Source organism: Macaca thibetana, chromosome 2 (genome assembly GCF_024542745.1).
Source record: "Macaca thibetana thibetana isolate TM-01 chromosome 2, ASM2454274v1, whole genome shotgun sequence".
In the NCBI taxonomy this organism is placed as follows: domain Eukaryota; kingdom Metazoa; phylum Chordata; class Mammalia; order Primates; family Cercopithecidae; genus Macaca; species Macaca thibetana.
This window is the reverse complement of record NC_065579.1, coordinates 173786257-173802477: the sequence shown is the minus strand read 5'-3', so window position 1 is coordinate 173802477 and position 16221 is coordinate 173786257. Positions and strand designations below refer to the sequence as shown.

Sequence of the window (16221 nt, the reverse complement as noted above, 5' to 3'; positions counted from 1 at the left end):
ATATACCAACACATGCTGTTTTGGTTACTGTAGCCTTATAGTAAAGTTCGAAGTTAGTCAGATAATGTGATGCCTCTGGCTTTGTTCTTTTTGCTTAGGATTGCTTTGGCTATTGGGGCTCTTTTTTGATTCCATATGAATTTCAGAATAGTATTTTCTAATTCTGTAAAAAATGACCTTGGTAGCTTGATAGGAATAGCACTGAATCTATAGATTGCTTTGGGCAGTATAGCCATTTTAATGATATTGATTCTTCCAATCTACGAACATGGAATGTCTTTCCATTTGTTTGTGTCATCCGTGATTTCATAGACATATGAATACTAGAAGAATCGTAGAAGAAAACACGATTCTGGACACTGGCCTTGGGAAAGGATTTATGACTAAGTCCCTAAAAGAAATTCAATAAAAACAAAAATCAGTAAGTGGGACCTAATTAAACTAAAGATCTCCTGCAAAGCAAAATAAACTATCAACAGAGTAAACAGGCAACCTACAGAATGGGAGCAAATTTTCACAAACTATTCAGTCAACAAAGGTCTAACACTCAGAATCTACAAGGAACTTAATTGAATGAGAAAAAAAAAAAAAACCCATTAAGAAGTGAACAGACACTTCTCAAAAGAAGACATACAAGTAGCCAACAGACATGAAAAAATGCTCCACATCACTAATCATCAGACATCCAAATCAAAGCCACAATGAGACACCATCTCACACCAGTCAGAGGGGCTATTACTGAAAAATCTAAAAAGAAACTGATGCTGGTAAGGCTTTATAGAAAAGGGAACATTTGTACACTGTTGGTGGGAATGTAAATTAGTTCAGTTCTTGTGGAAAGCATTTGGAGATTTCCCAAAGAACTCTGAACTACCATTTGACCCAGCAATCCCATTACTGGGTATTATATCCAAAAGAAAATAAATTGTTCTCTGAAAAGACACATGCACTCACATGTTCATTGCAGCACCATTCACAATAGCAGAGACATGGAACCCACTGAGGTGCTCACTGGATTGGATAAAGAATTTGTGGTACATTTACATCATGGAATACTGTGCGACCATAAAAGGGAATGAAAATCATGTTCTTTGCAGCAACATAGTTGCAGCTGGAGCCATTATCCTAGGTGAATTAACACAGGTACAATAAATCAAATACCACATGTTGTCACTTATAAGTGGGATCTAAACATTAGGCATACATGGGCATACAGATGACAATAATAGGCACTGGGGACTACTAGAGGAGGAAGGGAGGGAGGGGACAAGGGTTGAAAAACTTACTGTTGGGTACTATGCTTAGTACATGGGTGATAGAATAATTCATACCCCACACCTCAGCATGATGCAATATACTCAGGTAATAAACCTCCACATGTATCCACTGAATCATATATCCACTAAAATAAAAATGGAAAAATAAAAACAATACATACATTGCATTAACGTTTACCACTGTTTTGCGATTTGCGTTTCTCACTCAATGCTTTCAAAATTAATTTCTGTTTATAAATATAGATATACTTCTTTTATTCAAAAATCTTTTACTGGTAGTATTATATTGTGTTGTATACATATTACGTCATATTATTTATTCTTTTCTCTATTGATGGATGTTCACATTTTGGTGTTATTCCAATTTTATGTTACTACAACAAATTGTGGTAATAAACTTTTTTTGACATATACAAGAGAGCGTGTATAGGAATTTTGGGGGATTACACACTACACATTGAATGGCTGGATTGTGTCATATGTGCATTTTCAGCTCTCCTAGCTACTGCCAAATTCTTGGCAAAGTGTAATAGTAATGCCAGTTTGCACTTTTAGTAGTGTATGAGTGTTCTTGTTTCCTCATGCCCTCACCAACACTTGATATAATAGATTTTTAAAAATTTTGCAGGCCGGGCGCGGTGGCTCAAGCCTGTAATCCCAGCACTTTGGGAGGCCGAGACGGGCGGATCACGAGGTCAGGAGTTCGAGACCATCCTGGCTAACACGGTGAAACCCCGTCTCTACTAAAAAATACAAAAAACTAGCCGGGCGAGGTGGCGGGCGCCTGTAGTCCCGGCTACTCGGGAGGCTGAGGCAGGAGAATGGCGTAAAAACCCGGGAGGCAGAGCTTGCAGTGAGCTGAGATCCGGCCACTGCACTCCAGCCTGGGCGACACAGCGAGACTCCGTCTCAAAAAAAAAAAAAAAAAAAAAAAAAAAATTTTTGCAGTAAAATAGATGAAAAATACCTGTTTTTAATTTGGTTTTCTTTGCTTTCTAGTGAATCAAGGATCCTTTCTTAAGATTATTGGACAATTAGGGTTTTGCCTTGGGTTGAATTGTCTATTCTTATTTTTTACCCATGGGGGAGCAGTTTTTCTTTTTCAAATTGATTTCTAATTAAAAAATTACATTCACTAGTACTCGTCCTTCGTCATTGACATTTATTTCAAATATTTTTTCTGTCTGTCATGTATTTTAAAACTTTATTTATGGTGCCATTGTGGGAGAGGCATAGGCCCAAGGATGTGTATGAATCCCGGTTCCATTACTTATCACCAGCACAACCTTGGATATGTTAGTTAATCTCTAACTGCATCTCAGTTTCTTCATCTGGAAAATGGGGATGATAGTATGGGGTTTGTTTTGAAGATTAAAGGAGTTAAGATGAAGAGCAGTTACATAAATGAAAAGTGGTACACAGAAAGCAGTCAATAACTGCTAGCTAATGTTGGGACATATAGAAGTTTTTTTGCTATTATACAAGGTAGATTTAATTTTTTTGCTTTTGTACATGATAAAAGTTTGATTCCATCTCACATAAAATAAGATATGCAGGGATGGAATGGTGGATCCACAGTCTTCAGGAATAAGCCTCTTTTAGGTGCACTGCTCCTCTCCCCTAGATGTGAGCCTTATCTGCATAATCTGAGATAACTGCCAAAGCATTAACCAGCATAATCCTGTTCCAGCCTTCAAGAGAAAGAAGGGCAGAAGTGATATTTCTTCCACTCTTTTCAATCAGCTTTATTGAAGTGTAATTTACATGCGATAAAGTTCACATCTTTTAAGAGTATAATTTGATGAGTTTGGGCAAATTTATACAGTTGTGTAATTATTGTCACGATCAATATATAGAATATTCCCATCACCTTGAAAAGTTCCCTAATGCCCTTTGCAGTCAATTCTGTTCCCTTTACCCTGAGGCAACCACTGATCTGCTTTCTATCACTACAGTTTTGTCTATATTAGAATTTCATATAAATGGAACTATGCAGTAAGTACCCTTTGGTGTCTGTTTTGTTTCATGTAGCATAATGCTTTTGAGACTAATTCAGATTTTTGCATGTATCAGTAATTTGTCCCTTTTTATTGTGGAGATGTATCATAGTTTCTTCATTCATTCACATGTCAATGGGTCATTTCCAGGTTTGGGTTATTACAAATAAAGCTACTGTGAGGATCCATGTACAAGTCTTTGTGTGGACATCGTTTTCATTTCTCTTGGGTAAATACCTAGTGTGAAATTGCTGGGTCGAATGGTAAGTGTATGTTTAATGTTATAAAAAGTGACAAGCTGCTTTCCCATGGGGCTATTCTTTTTGTGTTTCCACCTGCAGTGTATAAGAGTTCTAGCTGGTCCACATCCATACCAACACTTGGAATTGTCAGTCTTTTAAAATTTAGCCATTCTAGTGAGTGTGTATTGGTATTTATTATTTTAGTTAGCATATCCCAAATGACTAACAATCTTGAACATCTTTTCATGTTTGCCATTTGTATATAGAAGTTTTAAGTTTTGATATGGTCAGCTCTCTCAGTCATTTTCTTCACTGTTTTGCTTTATGTATCTTGTTTAAATTTTTTTTTCTTATCCCAAAGTCATAAGGATGTCTTCAAATATTTTCTTCTAAAAAGTTTTAAAGTTGGGATTTCATAACTAGGTCTTTAATACACCTAGAATTTATTTTTTAATCTGATGTAAGTAGGGAATCTAGTTTAATTTTTATCCATGAATAGAAACTCAGTTCTAGTAACATTAATAATTTTTCCATGGATTGGTAATTTATATTGTCATTTCTATCACTCACCAGCTTCTCATATGTGTATAGTTTCTAGCTGTATTTTTCATTGTCTCCTATCCCAGTGACTACAATGTCTCCTCTATGTTCCTTCCAATGTGAGTTTATTCATGCTCTTCCTTATGTCGAGGGTGACTCCTTTTAGTTCCACCTTTTGAAATCCATTCATTGTTCAAGGTCTAGCTCAGATGACCTTTAAAGTTCTTCCCAAATCCAGTCATATGCCTCTCTCCCTCCCTTGAATTAAATGAAGGGGCTCGGCACACGTATAGCATTTTATTCCTTTACTAAAATCTTAGCCCATCTTTTTGGAATCATAGTCACTTCTGTGTCTGTCTTCTTTGTCCTGCCAGGCTGTAAGCCCTTTCGTGTTTTTGTGGTAGGCAGAACAGTGTTCCTACCTGCCTATGTCCTAATTCCTGGAACTTGTGAATATATTACCTTACTTGGCAAAAGGGACTTTGCATATGTGATTAAATTAATGACATACAGTGAAGAGATTATCCTGGATTATGCTGGTAGACTCAGTCTAATCACATGAGTTCTTAAAATTAGAACCTTTACCAGATAAACTCAGAGTCAGAGGAATCCATGGTTAGGAAGTGGTCTGAGATGGAACATTAGTGGTTTTGAAAATGGAGGGAGGGGGGCTATGAGCCAAGGAATAGAGGTGGCTTCTAGGATCTGGAAAAGGGAAAGATATGTATTCTCCCTTACAGCCTCTTCAATGGGACATAGCAGCCCCTTTGGTGGCACCTTGGTTTTAGTGATAGGCATGTAGGGGCAGCTTTGCTGACACCTTGATAGCCCAGTGAGATCAGTGTTGAATTTCTGACCCATAGAAAGGTAATATAATAAATGTGTGTACTTTCAATGTACTAACTGTGTAGTAATTTGTTACAGCAGCAATAGAAAACTGATGTATTTGCTCACCATAGAGTCCCCTGTAACTTGAAGCAGATCCTTAGATACAAAGTGATAAATCATTGTTCACTGAGTTGAATTGTGAAGCAACATGTAGCTTGGAACTACAGAATGGCAACTTTACGTTACTACATCACTGATGATCAGTCTGATGCTTATCACTAGCATCTAGACCTTTGTCAATCCATGACGAATGAATGACAAAGCCCATCTTTCCTTATTGTTAGCAGTCCAACGCCCTCTGACTTTGACTACAGTGGTGGTAAATAAACACTCTTGGCTCTGTGCAAAGCTTTACCTCCTTAACATGTGCTGGCAGCTCAGTGGTAGAAAGGAACAGAAGGAGATGCCTTTTCCCTGTGGTATTTAACCTACTCAAAGGTACTTGACTGAGACCCTTTGATGGGGCCATTGAAAAGTCTTTTCTAGTCTTTGTTCTTAGGTAAGGGATTTGGAGTCAGACATACATGGACTTTGAAATCCTGGCTCTGGTCTTTGCTAACTCTGTGATGTAGAGTAGGTTACTAAATACCTTGGAGCCTTGGTTTTCTTATACCTATGGTAGAGATAATAATACAGTTGACCCTTGAACAATGCAGGGGTTGGGGTGCTGGCCACCCCTTGCAGTAAAAAAATCCAAGTATAGATTTTTACTTCCCCCAAACTTGACTGGAAGCCTTTTATAAACAGTCAGTTAACACATGTTTCATATGTTATGAAATGCAGCTTCATTACATACTGTATTCTTCTTTTTTTTTTTTTTTGAGACAGAGTCTTGCTCTGTTTCTCAGGCTGGAGTAAAGTGGCATGATCTTGGCTCACTGCAACCTTTGCCTCCCAGGTTCAAGTGATTTTCCTGTCTCAGCCTCCTGAGTAGCTGGGATTACGGGTGCGTGTCACCACGCTGGGCTAATTTTTGTATTTTTAGTAGAGATGGGGTTTCAGCATGTTGGTCAGACTGGTCTCAAACTCCTGACCTTGTGATCCACTTGCCTTGGCCTCCCAAAGTGCTGGGATTACAGATGTGAGACACCACACCTGGCCTATGTACTGTATTCTTACAATAAAGTAAGCTAAAGAAAAGAAAATGTTATGAAGAAAATCATAGGGAAGATACAATATATTTACTATTCATTAAGTGAAGTGGATCATCATAAAGGTCTTCATCCTTGTCATCTTTATGTTGAATAGGCTGAGGAGGAGGAGGAAAAGGAGGGGTTGGTCTTTCTTGCTGTCTCGGGGGTGGCAGAGGCAGAAGAAAACCCATGTGTAAGTGAACCAACCCAGTTCAAGCCCATATGTTCATGGGTCAACTGTATTTCCTTGAGTTGTCTTAATGATAAAATAAACAGATGTATGTATGTAAAGTTATTAGTATACAATAGGCGTTCAATGAATGCCTTCCTTCCCGTCACAGGTGCATCACCACTGACAGACAATTCCAGACTTCTATTTACTTTGAAGAGTTGGTTACAAGCAGGTGATGCCATATGACGTTTGTTCTTAATTTTTGTTTTTAGGTTTTATTTTTAAAGACATATGTTTTTGGATTGCCTAATCCTTTCTTATATTTTCAAGTTTAGGGTTCTTGTCATTTTAGATGTTTGGTTAAGAATAGCTGATGTGTAGTGGATGGTTTTAGTTATTTAAACATTGAGAGGGGTTGGTAGTGGGAACTATAGGCAGAGGTACGGAGGAGATCAAAATAAGATAAAATAAATAAGGTCATAGCACTCTAGAGTGGTTATTTTCTTCTGACAGAGCTTTATTATCATTCTGGCTTTGGGAGCAGCTGCTGAGCCACTCATCTCTGGTCACATGCTAAGCCTAATATGAGTGAGCACGTCCGGGCTTATGACACTGACAAGAGACAAATGGCCTCTGGGGCACAGAGATGGGGAAGTCAGATTTAAATCTCAGTATCTTGATGCTACTCTACTTGTCTCCACATGCTCATTCAAATAGCATTCCTGTGTCTTGGCACTATCATTTGCAAAAAGAAGAGACACTCATCGTCTTATTTGGAAGGCTGGGCTTGCTGGGCTGAGAGTGAATGAGAAGCACTCTTGCAGACCAGAGCTCTCACTTCTTTCTTGATTTCACCTAACTGCTCTCCCCTGTTGAGAAGCTTCCTTACCACTGTCCCCTGGTCACTGCGGGCTCCTCCTGTACAACACTGCTTTAGAATGACCTCCTCCACCAGGCATCTTCTTAGACAGAGTCCTCTCCCCATCTTAGGCATGCCAGTCATCTTAACAACTCCATAGAACTTGTAATTAGTTTGTTCCTTAGGGACATATTTTAGCATTTCTGTCTTTTGTGGTTTCTTCAGTGTATTATAAGCTTTCTATTGTGAGGAGGGCCTGTGTCTGTTCTGCAGTGGGTGCCTCAAGCGCCTGAAGTGTCCCTGTATGATGCAGGTGATGATTAGAAGAGCATCCCAAATGCTTTGCACTGCATTGTTGACCTACAGCAGTTTTCTTTCATCATTTTTCTTATTCCTATAACTTTGGTTTTGGCCATGACTTCAACCATGTGGCGATCTCTTGCTTGAGGCACTGCATGTTAGAAAATGGGTTATCTTCAGCCGGACATGGTGGTTCATGCCTATAATCCCAGCACTTTGGGAGGCCGAGGTGGGCAGATCACCTGAGGTCAGGAGTTCGAGACCAGCCTGGTCAACATGGTAAAACCCCATCTCTACTAAAAATACAAAAATTAGCCAGGTATGGTGGCATGCGCCTGTAATCCCAGCCACTCAGGAGGCTGAGGCAGGAGAATCGCTTCAACCCGGGAGGTGGAGGTTGCAGTGAGCTGAGATGGCCCCACTGTACTCCAGTCTGGGCAACAGAGTGAGATCCTGTCACAAACAAACAAACAAACAAAAAATCCAAAAAACAAACGAAAAGAACCAAAACGAAAATGGGTTCTTAGGCCTTACAGAACACGATCTATTATGTTATTGCTGCTCTAACCATTCCCTTTGTGTTCTGTCTCCATGGCCTGCAAGATGGCAATATCTTTCACTGGCCTTGGTTCTCAGAGCAGGTGGCACACGACTGAGGCTAGTGGCCTGGTAGGTAGGATGGCAAGGTGAGTTGCAACTAGAACTGCCCTCTGGCACAATGTTTGGACAGGGAGGCAGGAGGTTCCAAAGGGTGTGTTCTTTGGGTTTAAGTGCATTGTAACCTAGTCTGAAGGTTTATCTGCTCATGCTAGAAAGATAGGAGCACATTGGTTTAATCTCAAAGGAGGAAGAGTCGGGAGTTTTAGATTCAGGGCCACTGAGCATCTGCTTTTCCGTCTTGAGTCTGGAGCCATTATAAATCCTTGAGAGAAAAGAACTGATTTGGACTTGACATTGAGGAAACTGTGAAGGTAAGGATACTTTAAGAAGACTCATTCAAAATAAATGAAATTTGGAGGAGAAAGTGCTGGTACAGAATGATGGAGAATGAAATTTTAAAGCTACATATTTTTGTATCCACATAGTATGTGGATATAATTTGAGAATTAAGGCAAATAGAGCAAAGCTGTTCAGATTTGTTTAGTGTATTGGAATTTACAAATGTATCTTGAAATATGAGTCGCTAATGAAGACTTAGGAATACTTCATTTTGGTGGTGGTGCAAGATGAAATTTTAAGTTTTTTCTCATAATGATATTCATTTTATACTGAATTTAGCTATTTGATTAGAATTCCACCAATGAAACCATTGCATCTCTTTTTCTGGGTTATTTTGAGTTGTTTTCCCTTTCTGTGTATAGACCTGGTCTGTGGTTTTTGTGGCTGTTAACACCTGGGAATTAACACCTAGCACCTGAGTGAAGGGAGCCAGCCCCTCCACACCTGTGGGTGTTTCTCATCAGGTGGAATGAGAGACTTGAGAAAAGAAAGAGACACAAAGTATAGAGAAAGAAAAGTGGGCCCAGGGGACCAGTGCTCAGCATACAGAGGACCTGCGCCGGCTCGGTCTCTGAGTTCCCTCAGTATTTATTGATCGTTATCTTTACCACCTCGGAGAGGGGGATGTGGCAGGACAATAGGGTAATAGTGGGGAGAGGGTCAGCAGGAAAACATGTGAACAAATGTCTCTGTGTCATAAACAAGATTAAGAAAAAGGTGCTGTGCTTTGATGTGCACATACATGAACATCTCCATGCATTAAAGAGCAGCATTGCTGCTAGCACGACTCACCTCCAGCCCTAAGGCGCTTTTCTCCTATCTCACTAAATAGAACATGCAATCGGGTTTTACACCGAGACATTCCATTGCCCAGGGAGGAGCAGGAGACAGATGCCTTCCTCTTATCTCAACTGCAAAGAGGCCTTCCTCTTTTCCTAACCCTCCTCAGCACAGACCCTTTACAGGTGTCGGGCTGGGGAACGGTCAGGTCTTTCCCTTCCCACGAGGCCTTATCTCAGACTATCACATGGGGAGAAACCTTGGACAATACCTGGCTTTCCTAGGCAGAGGTCCCTGCGGCCTTCCACAGTGTATTGTGTCCCTGGGTACTTGAGATTAGAGAATGGTGATGGCTTTTAACAAGCATACTGCCTTCAAGCGCTTGTTTTATGAAGCACTTCCTGCATAGCCCTAAATCCATTAAACCTTGAGTAAACACAGCACATATCTCTGCAAGGACAGGGTTGGGGCTAGGGTTACAGATTAAGGGCATCTCAAGGCAGAAGAATTTTTCTTAGTACAGAACAAAATGGAGTCTCTTATGTCTACTTCTTTCTACATAGACACAGTAACAGTCTGATCTCACTTTCTTTTCCCCACACCTGAGTTAGATCTTGGGCTCTGCCCAATATTATCTCTTAAGGGATAGAGTTTTAAAATGTTTCCCTTTTGTGTGGTGAGTGAGTCTGTGTGTATGCCAGGGGGTGGTCAGCAAAAAGTAGGGTAATGGGGATGCCAGGAGGTAATGCTTGGTATCCTTAGAAGTGGAGGGCTTCTTTGGATGGGGGAGGAGGAAGAATTTTTAGGATGAATCACACTGGAAGCTGTAATGTAAACGGGGAGCTGAGCAAGAAGACACGAGGCAGATGAGAACAAAGGTAGCCTTTATTGGGCTCGCAGGCGAGGTTCACGGTCCTCTAGTCGGAGGGCCGAGGAAGTCGCGCTTGGGGCGGGTATGGGGGGCCTTTTATAGGGGGAGGTAGGTGGGGTTTGTAGGTCTCGGTTTTCCTGAGTTAGGTTTCGATTTCTGGGGAATGATGTGTCCAGAAGCTTGTGCAGAGCGCAGGGTTCTTTGGCAGGCGCGGGCTTTTTCTGCCCGCTGACAGTCTTAGCAGGAAGTGAAGGGCGGGAAGACCTAACAAAGGGCCTGCCATGCCCGTGATACCGCCATGTTGGGTCTAGATTCCTGCCTAACAGAAGCCAATGATGAAATCTTGCAGTTCGCTTTTTTAGGCCTGGGTGAACTGCTTTTCTCTTTTATTTTATTTTATTTTCTTTCTTGAGATGGAGCCTCACTCTGTCCCCCAGGCTGGAGTGCAGTGGCCTGATCTCGGCTCCTGCCTCAGCCTCCCGAGTAGCTGGGACTACAGGCGCCCGCCACCACGCCTGGAGACTTTTTTGTATTTTTAGTAGAGACGGGGTTTCACTGTGTTAGCCAGGATGGTCTTGATCTCCTGACCTCGTGATCCGTACGCCTCGCCCTCCCAAAGTGCTGGGATTACAGGCGTGAGCCACCGCGCCCAGCCGAACTGCATTTCTTAGGAGGTTGTAAGTGGTGGGATCAGGTAGGAAGGTCCGGAGGAAGGGCCTTCATGTTTCCTGCGTGGGATTTTCCTGGGGGTTTCTGCTGGCTGTTTGCATCTTCTCTTTTGTGGCCAAGGAAAGCCCCGTGCTCTCCTTCAAAGGAGAAGGTCTGCTTTTGTGTTTAAATCTGATCAAACTCTGTGCTACTTTACTCGGCTTTTACAAGGAATAAGTTGTACCTGAAGGCAACAGTAAAGCAGGGAACAAAAGAGATTTACAGATAATGGTTTCTAGGAGATAAGAGTGAAGTGATGTTTGAGGATATGGACAATGTTTTCCTTCACAGTGAAAGTGAAGTAAGATGAATTATGTTTTTATTGCCAGGAGTAACTGCATCTGTTGAGTTCCTTAGCCAGGCAAACATAACAACCCTTATACTTTGACTTCATTTTGTCTGGATCTTTAAACAGAAAGATTGGAACAATCAGATTGTTTCAGATTGAAAGGCTGAAGACACAGGAGTTGTATAACTGAAGTAGGAAGGAGGACTCCTTTCTTTCCCTTCTTTGATCAGCTCATATTCTTCTTCACAAACCCTCCACTATTCCCCATTACCTCCTTATTACATCCTGATGGGTGTGCTGAGATATATTGATCCTCTCAGCTTTGCAGGCAGCAGGAGCCTCTTAGCTTGTCATGGGGGTGGGTCAAGAGGGCTATTTGGCCTAGAGCTGTACATTCAGGGAAGGCCTGCTTTTTAAAATTTCATTGTATCTATGACATAGGCAATATGTTTGCTTGTATATTAAAAGTATTTACTAGGTAATTCTAAATATTTAAAAGCAACCAAATTTCTTGTGACTCTGTTTTGGCATTTTCTTTCTTTTTTAGTATACTAGGAGCCTAAAAAAAAAAAAAAAAAAAAAAGAGAGAAGGCCCAGGCACCTACACTCTGAGGGGCCCCCATAGTCAGTTGCACAGGCTTTCATACCATGGTAATGGTCATAGAGGCTATTGAGGAGGACAGACCTTCAATAACTAATCATGCAAAGAAGTCACTAATGTGAGAACTGGGTGCCTTGAAAGGGTGTAATAGGGACCCTCCCCTATTTGGGCCATCAGGAAGGATTTCTCCAAGCAGGTGAAATTGAAGGGGCCTCTTCCCTTTCCCCTAGAGGGAATCAATGTTAGGCAGCAGAGGTGATAAATCTCAATTACCAATTGTTTTTTAAGGAAAGAGCCAAACTCTAAGGATGATGCTCATAATTTGGGTTTGGGCAAAGGGGTGAATTGGCAGTGTTGTTAACCAAACTAGGTAACCAGGGATTCTTTTAGGGTAACTAAAACTATTTTCTGGCAGTAGATGGGTTGATAAGATGATTAGTTCAGTGTTGGGTATGTTGAGTGTGAGAGGCTTTTGAGACATCAGAGTAGAGATGTTTTGCAAATATATAATCTTGTGTTATAAGAAGAGCTTAGTAACTCCTTGTAAATTCAGAACCTCATAGTATGTAAGGCAGTGGATAGTCCAGTGGGGAATTGAAAGAAGAATGGATATATGGCCTCTGCTTTCAAGGAGTTTATTCTCTAATTGCAGTCAAGGAGTTCAGTAACCACAGATTATCCCAGTAACCCTCTAAGACAACAGCAAGAGAAATGTCTTGGGCGGTACAACAGTGATTGCCAAATGAATTGTATCAATGTTTCTTGATTTTCTATATCCATCTTAGTATCTAAGTAAAATCGTGCATTTGGTTTTACTTTTGTTTCACTCTAGTAGTTAGAGGTAGGTTGAAAATAGCATGATCTTATTTAACAGTACCATGGGTTATTTGCTTTGGAGTAATTAATTTTAAATTTATGATGTAGGTACTGTTATTTGTCCCATTTTACAGAAGAGAAAACTGTAGCACTGAGGGGTTAAGTAACTTTCCCAAAGTTATGTAACTAACAAATTATAAAGTTGGTATTTGGACTTAGATAATCCAAAATCAAAGCCCCTTCCCCTAATTTTTAATCCTATTTTTTAACGAAATATATCCCCTATCATTTAAGTTATTTGAAAACCTTATTTTCAGTGGCTGCGTAATTTATTTAACATTCGCCTAGTGCCTGTATTTCCATTTATATTTTCCAGATAAATCCCTGCAAGTGGGCTTCCTGTACTAAGAAATATAAAATGTTTAAGACTTCTTAAGCCAAATACAACTCATTTTCAGAAAAGTTCAAAAAATTTGCAGTCTGTATATGCTTTTCAATCCCATATAGAAGTTTTCTCAATCCCATATGACTGCCTAAACCGAAACAGAACTCAGCAACACTGTGATAAAGGTGGTGGTTAGGATAATAAATCAGAGACTGTTAGGGCAGGAAAGAACTCCAGGTTTCATCTAGGCCTTCCTCCTTCTTTTATTCATTAAGAACCAAGGCTTAGAAAGGTTAGGAAACATGACCCAAACATGCCATTACAGGCATAGTTAGGACAAGGACCTGCACACAGCACTATGTGCTATATTGAGCCTGAGACTCTTGGATGGTTTGGACGATTCCAGGGTGTCCTGAAATGACTGCCTGGGGTCGCCGCTGAGATATAAGAGACTTTTAGTGTTTGGGTTAGCTTCCAAGTTTCCCCGAGTTTCACAGTTGTATCAGAGGGGTGGAAGTAACCCAAAGGGGTCTGTCCTGAACTGAGAAGCCCATTATCACCTAGAGATAAAGTCTGCTGGGCCAGGGGAAATCCTGAGATCTCCTTTCATGAGTTTACTTTGACCTGGCCTAGTGTCAGATCCACGAGGGTGATTCTGGACTCTCTTTTCATTATTCTGTTGATGCTATGATATGTGTCAACAAAGGGCTACTCACATAATTAAAAACTCACATAATTCAAGACTGTTTTTTTTTTTTTTAATAGCAGTGACCAAAAATGGAGGGTATTTCTGTCTTTATTTATTTTTTATTTTATTTATCTATTTATTTTTGAGATGGAGTCTTGCTCTATCGCCCAGGCTGGAGTGCAGTGGTGCGATCTCGGCTCACTGCAAACTCCGCCTCCTGGGTTCACGCCATTCTCCTGCCTCAGCCTCCTATGTAGCTGGGACTACAGGCACCCGCCCCCATGCCTGGCTAAGTTTTTGTATTTTTTGTAGAGGCGGGGTTTCACCGTTTTAGCCAGGATGGTCTCAATCTCCTGACCTTGTGATCTGCCCGCCTTAGCCTCCCAAAGTGCTGGGATTATAGATGTGAGCCACCTAGCCTGGCTGGGTATTTCTGTTTATTAACCAGAAGCGACTCCACCATGTGGCAATAATGTAAACAAAATTTGCAATTTGATTTGGCTTGATATCTGGCTAGGTGGGGCTAAGGTGTTTTAACAATAAATCTCAAAGTTTCATTGCCTTAGCACAATAAGGGATTGTTTCTTACAAAATCTGAAGTAGGCTGGTTGTTCACCTTCTGGGTTGCAGGTATGCTACACCAAGGTTGCCCAGGCAGGAGAAGAGAGAGGTAAAGGAGTCATGTAGACTGCTAACTGACCCAGCTTGGAAAGTGACATGTGCAAGTTCAGCTTACAGTGTAGTAGCCAGAACTAAAAACATGGGTCCAATCTAACTGGAGGGAGAGGCTGGGAAAGAGTGGGAGCAGCACACAGATATTTGATGAACACTAATTGTTTTTTCCATACACTTAATGCTTGATATTTTGAAATTATCAACCTAAAAAAATGTGTAGGCAATTTCACATCATTTCAAGTTTTAAACATAAAGATAAAAGTTTCATATCACTTTCCTTCAGAGGGGCTTGAAGGGCCACTGTATGGAGAAGTATATACTGTTGATGCAAAGAAATTCTTTTGATTTCTGTGTTAAAAATAATGGAACTTTTGCTTAATGTTTGTGAGATTTGGGCAAGTAGTCTAACTTCTCTAAATGAGTATCCCTAAAGAAAAAGGGGTAACAGTGCTTCATTCAGGGGTATGCTGCATAAATTAGGTTGAAGACTGAACATAAAACACTTGACACAGTGCAGAGTACATGGTAAGTATTCAACAAATGTGAGTTTTTATTTTGTTTTTATTGATATTATTGATACTGTAGTGGCATTTACTACTATGCACAGTAATGTAGGATCCTCAGAATCATCCTCAGTGCTATATATCCATAATCAGAAGACAGTGTACTTTATGGAAACAAGTGATGTTTTGTCCAGATTCTGGCAATAAAATGTCTTTTATTTTCTGTGTATTCTTATATTTGTAGATCATGGGGAATTTCAGAGGTCATGCCCTCCCTGGAACCTTCTTTTTTATTATGGGTCTTTGGTGGTGTACAATGAGTACTCTGAAGTATATCTTCAAAAAGCAAAAGCGAACCTGCTACCTTGGTTCCAAAACATTATTCTGTCGATTGGAAATTTTGGAGGGAATTACAATAGTTGGCATGGCTTTAACTGGTGAGTGGACCATCTGTTTTCTGTTTTTACCTTGTGGGTGTTTTCATATGTAAAATATGAAACAATATAAAATCATGAAATTGCTAAAAGGAATTTTTATTAAAAAATATCTCAACACATATTCTAATTGTAATTTCTATCAGATACAATTCATTGGGAAGGTAATAATTTACACTTATACAAAAAGCTATTTCTTAATGAATTAGTCATAGTAGTTAACTTGCCTACCCAGTCAAAGTGAGTTTCTTTTAAAGAATTGGTTGGAGCTTCTGAAATAATTTTTTTTTTTTTTTTTTTTTTTTGAGACGGAGTCTTGCTCTGTCTCCCGGGCTGGACTGCAGTGGCCAGATCTCAGCTCACTGCAAGCTCCGCCTCCCGGGTTCACGCCATTCTCCTGCCTCAGCCTCCCGAGTAGCTGGGACTACAGGCGCCGCCACCTCGCCCGGCTAGTTTTTTTGTATTTTTTAGTAGAGACGGGGTTTCACCATGTTCGCCAGGATGGTCTTGATCTTCTGACCTCGTGATCCACCCGTCTCGGCCTCCCAAAGTGCTGGGATTACAGGCTTGAGCCACCGTGCCCGGCCCTAACATAATTTTATATCAATTGTTCTGATCTCTGAAAGAACAAACCCTATCAAAAACCATTTTGCAAATGATGTGAAATTAATCAAGTTATTATGGAAAGGCTTCAGTAATACATCATTTCTGATAGGCTGTAGAAGACTTTAGCTTTCTGCACACATCTTTTTTTCTTGGTTCCTAAGTTGGAGAAAGAGATTAGGCCAGATGACTTCTAAGGCCTTTCCACTGAATCTTCCATCTCAAGATTCAATGAAAATGTTCTGTGTTCTTGAGAGTTCCACTCTAGCCTCTCTGTTATAAAAGATAAATTTTCTGATTTTCCCATTAGATTTCTTCATGCTTTATTCATGGCAACAGGTCTTTGCTATGGCATCAAGTTACACAGTAACATTTCCAAAGAGGGAAATTTCCTTGCCAAATTCTATAGATTAACAAATAAGGCAGTATCTGTAAGAAAGTTTAACTGTTTGCATCTGCTG

The 16221-nt window shown here is 40.4% G+C and overlaps 1 protein-coding gene across 1 annotated transcript in view; it reads left to right on the top strand.

The window, feature by feature from the left end:
• The window catches only part of TMEM45A (transmembrane protein 45A), a 76207-nt gene that overhangs the window by 42936 nt on the left and 17050 nt on the right, over positions 1–16221 (top strand). The window contains exon 3 of the mRNA XM_050782096.1: positions 14968–15160. Within this exon, the coding sequence (XP_050638053.1) occupies positions 14968–15160 (193 nt within the window). The remainder of the gene's footprint in view (positions 1–14967; positions 15161–16221) is intronic.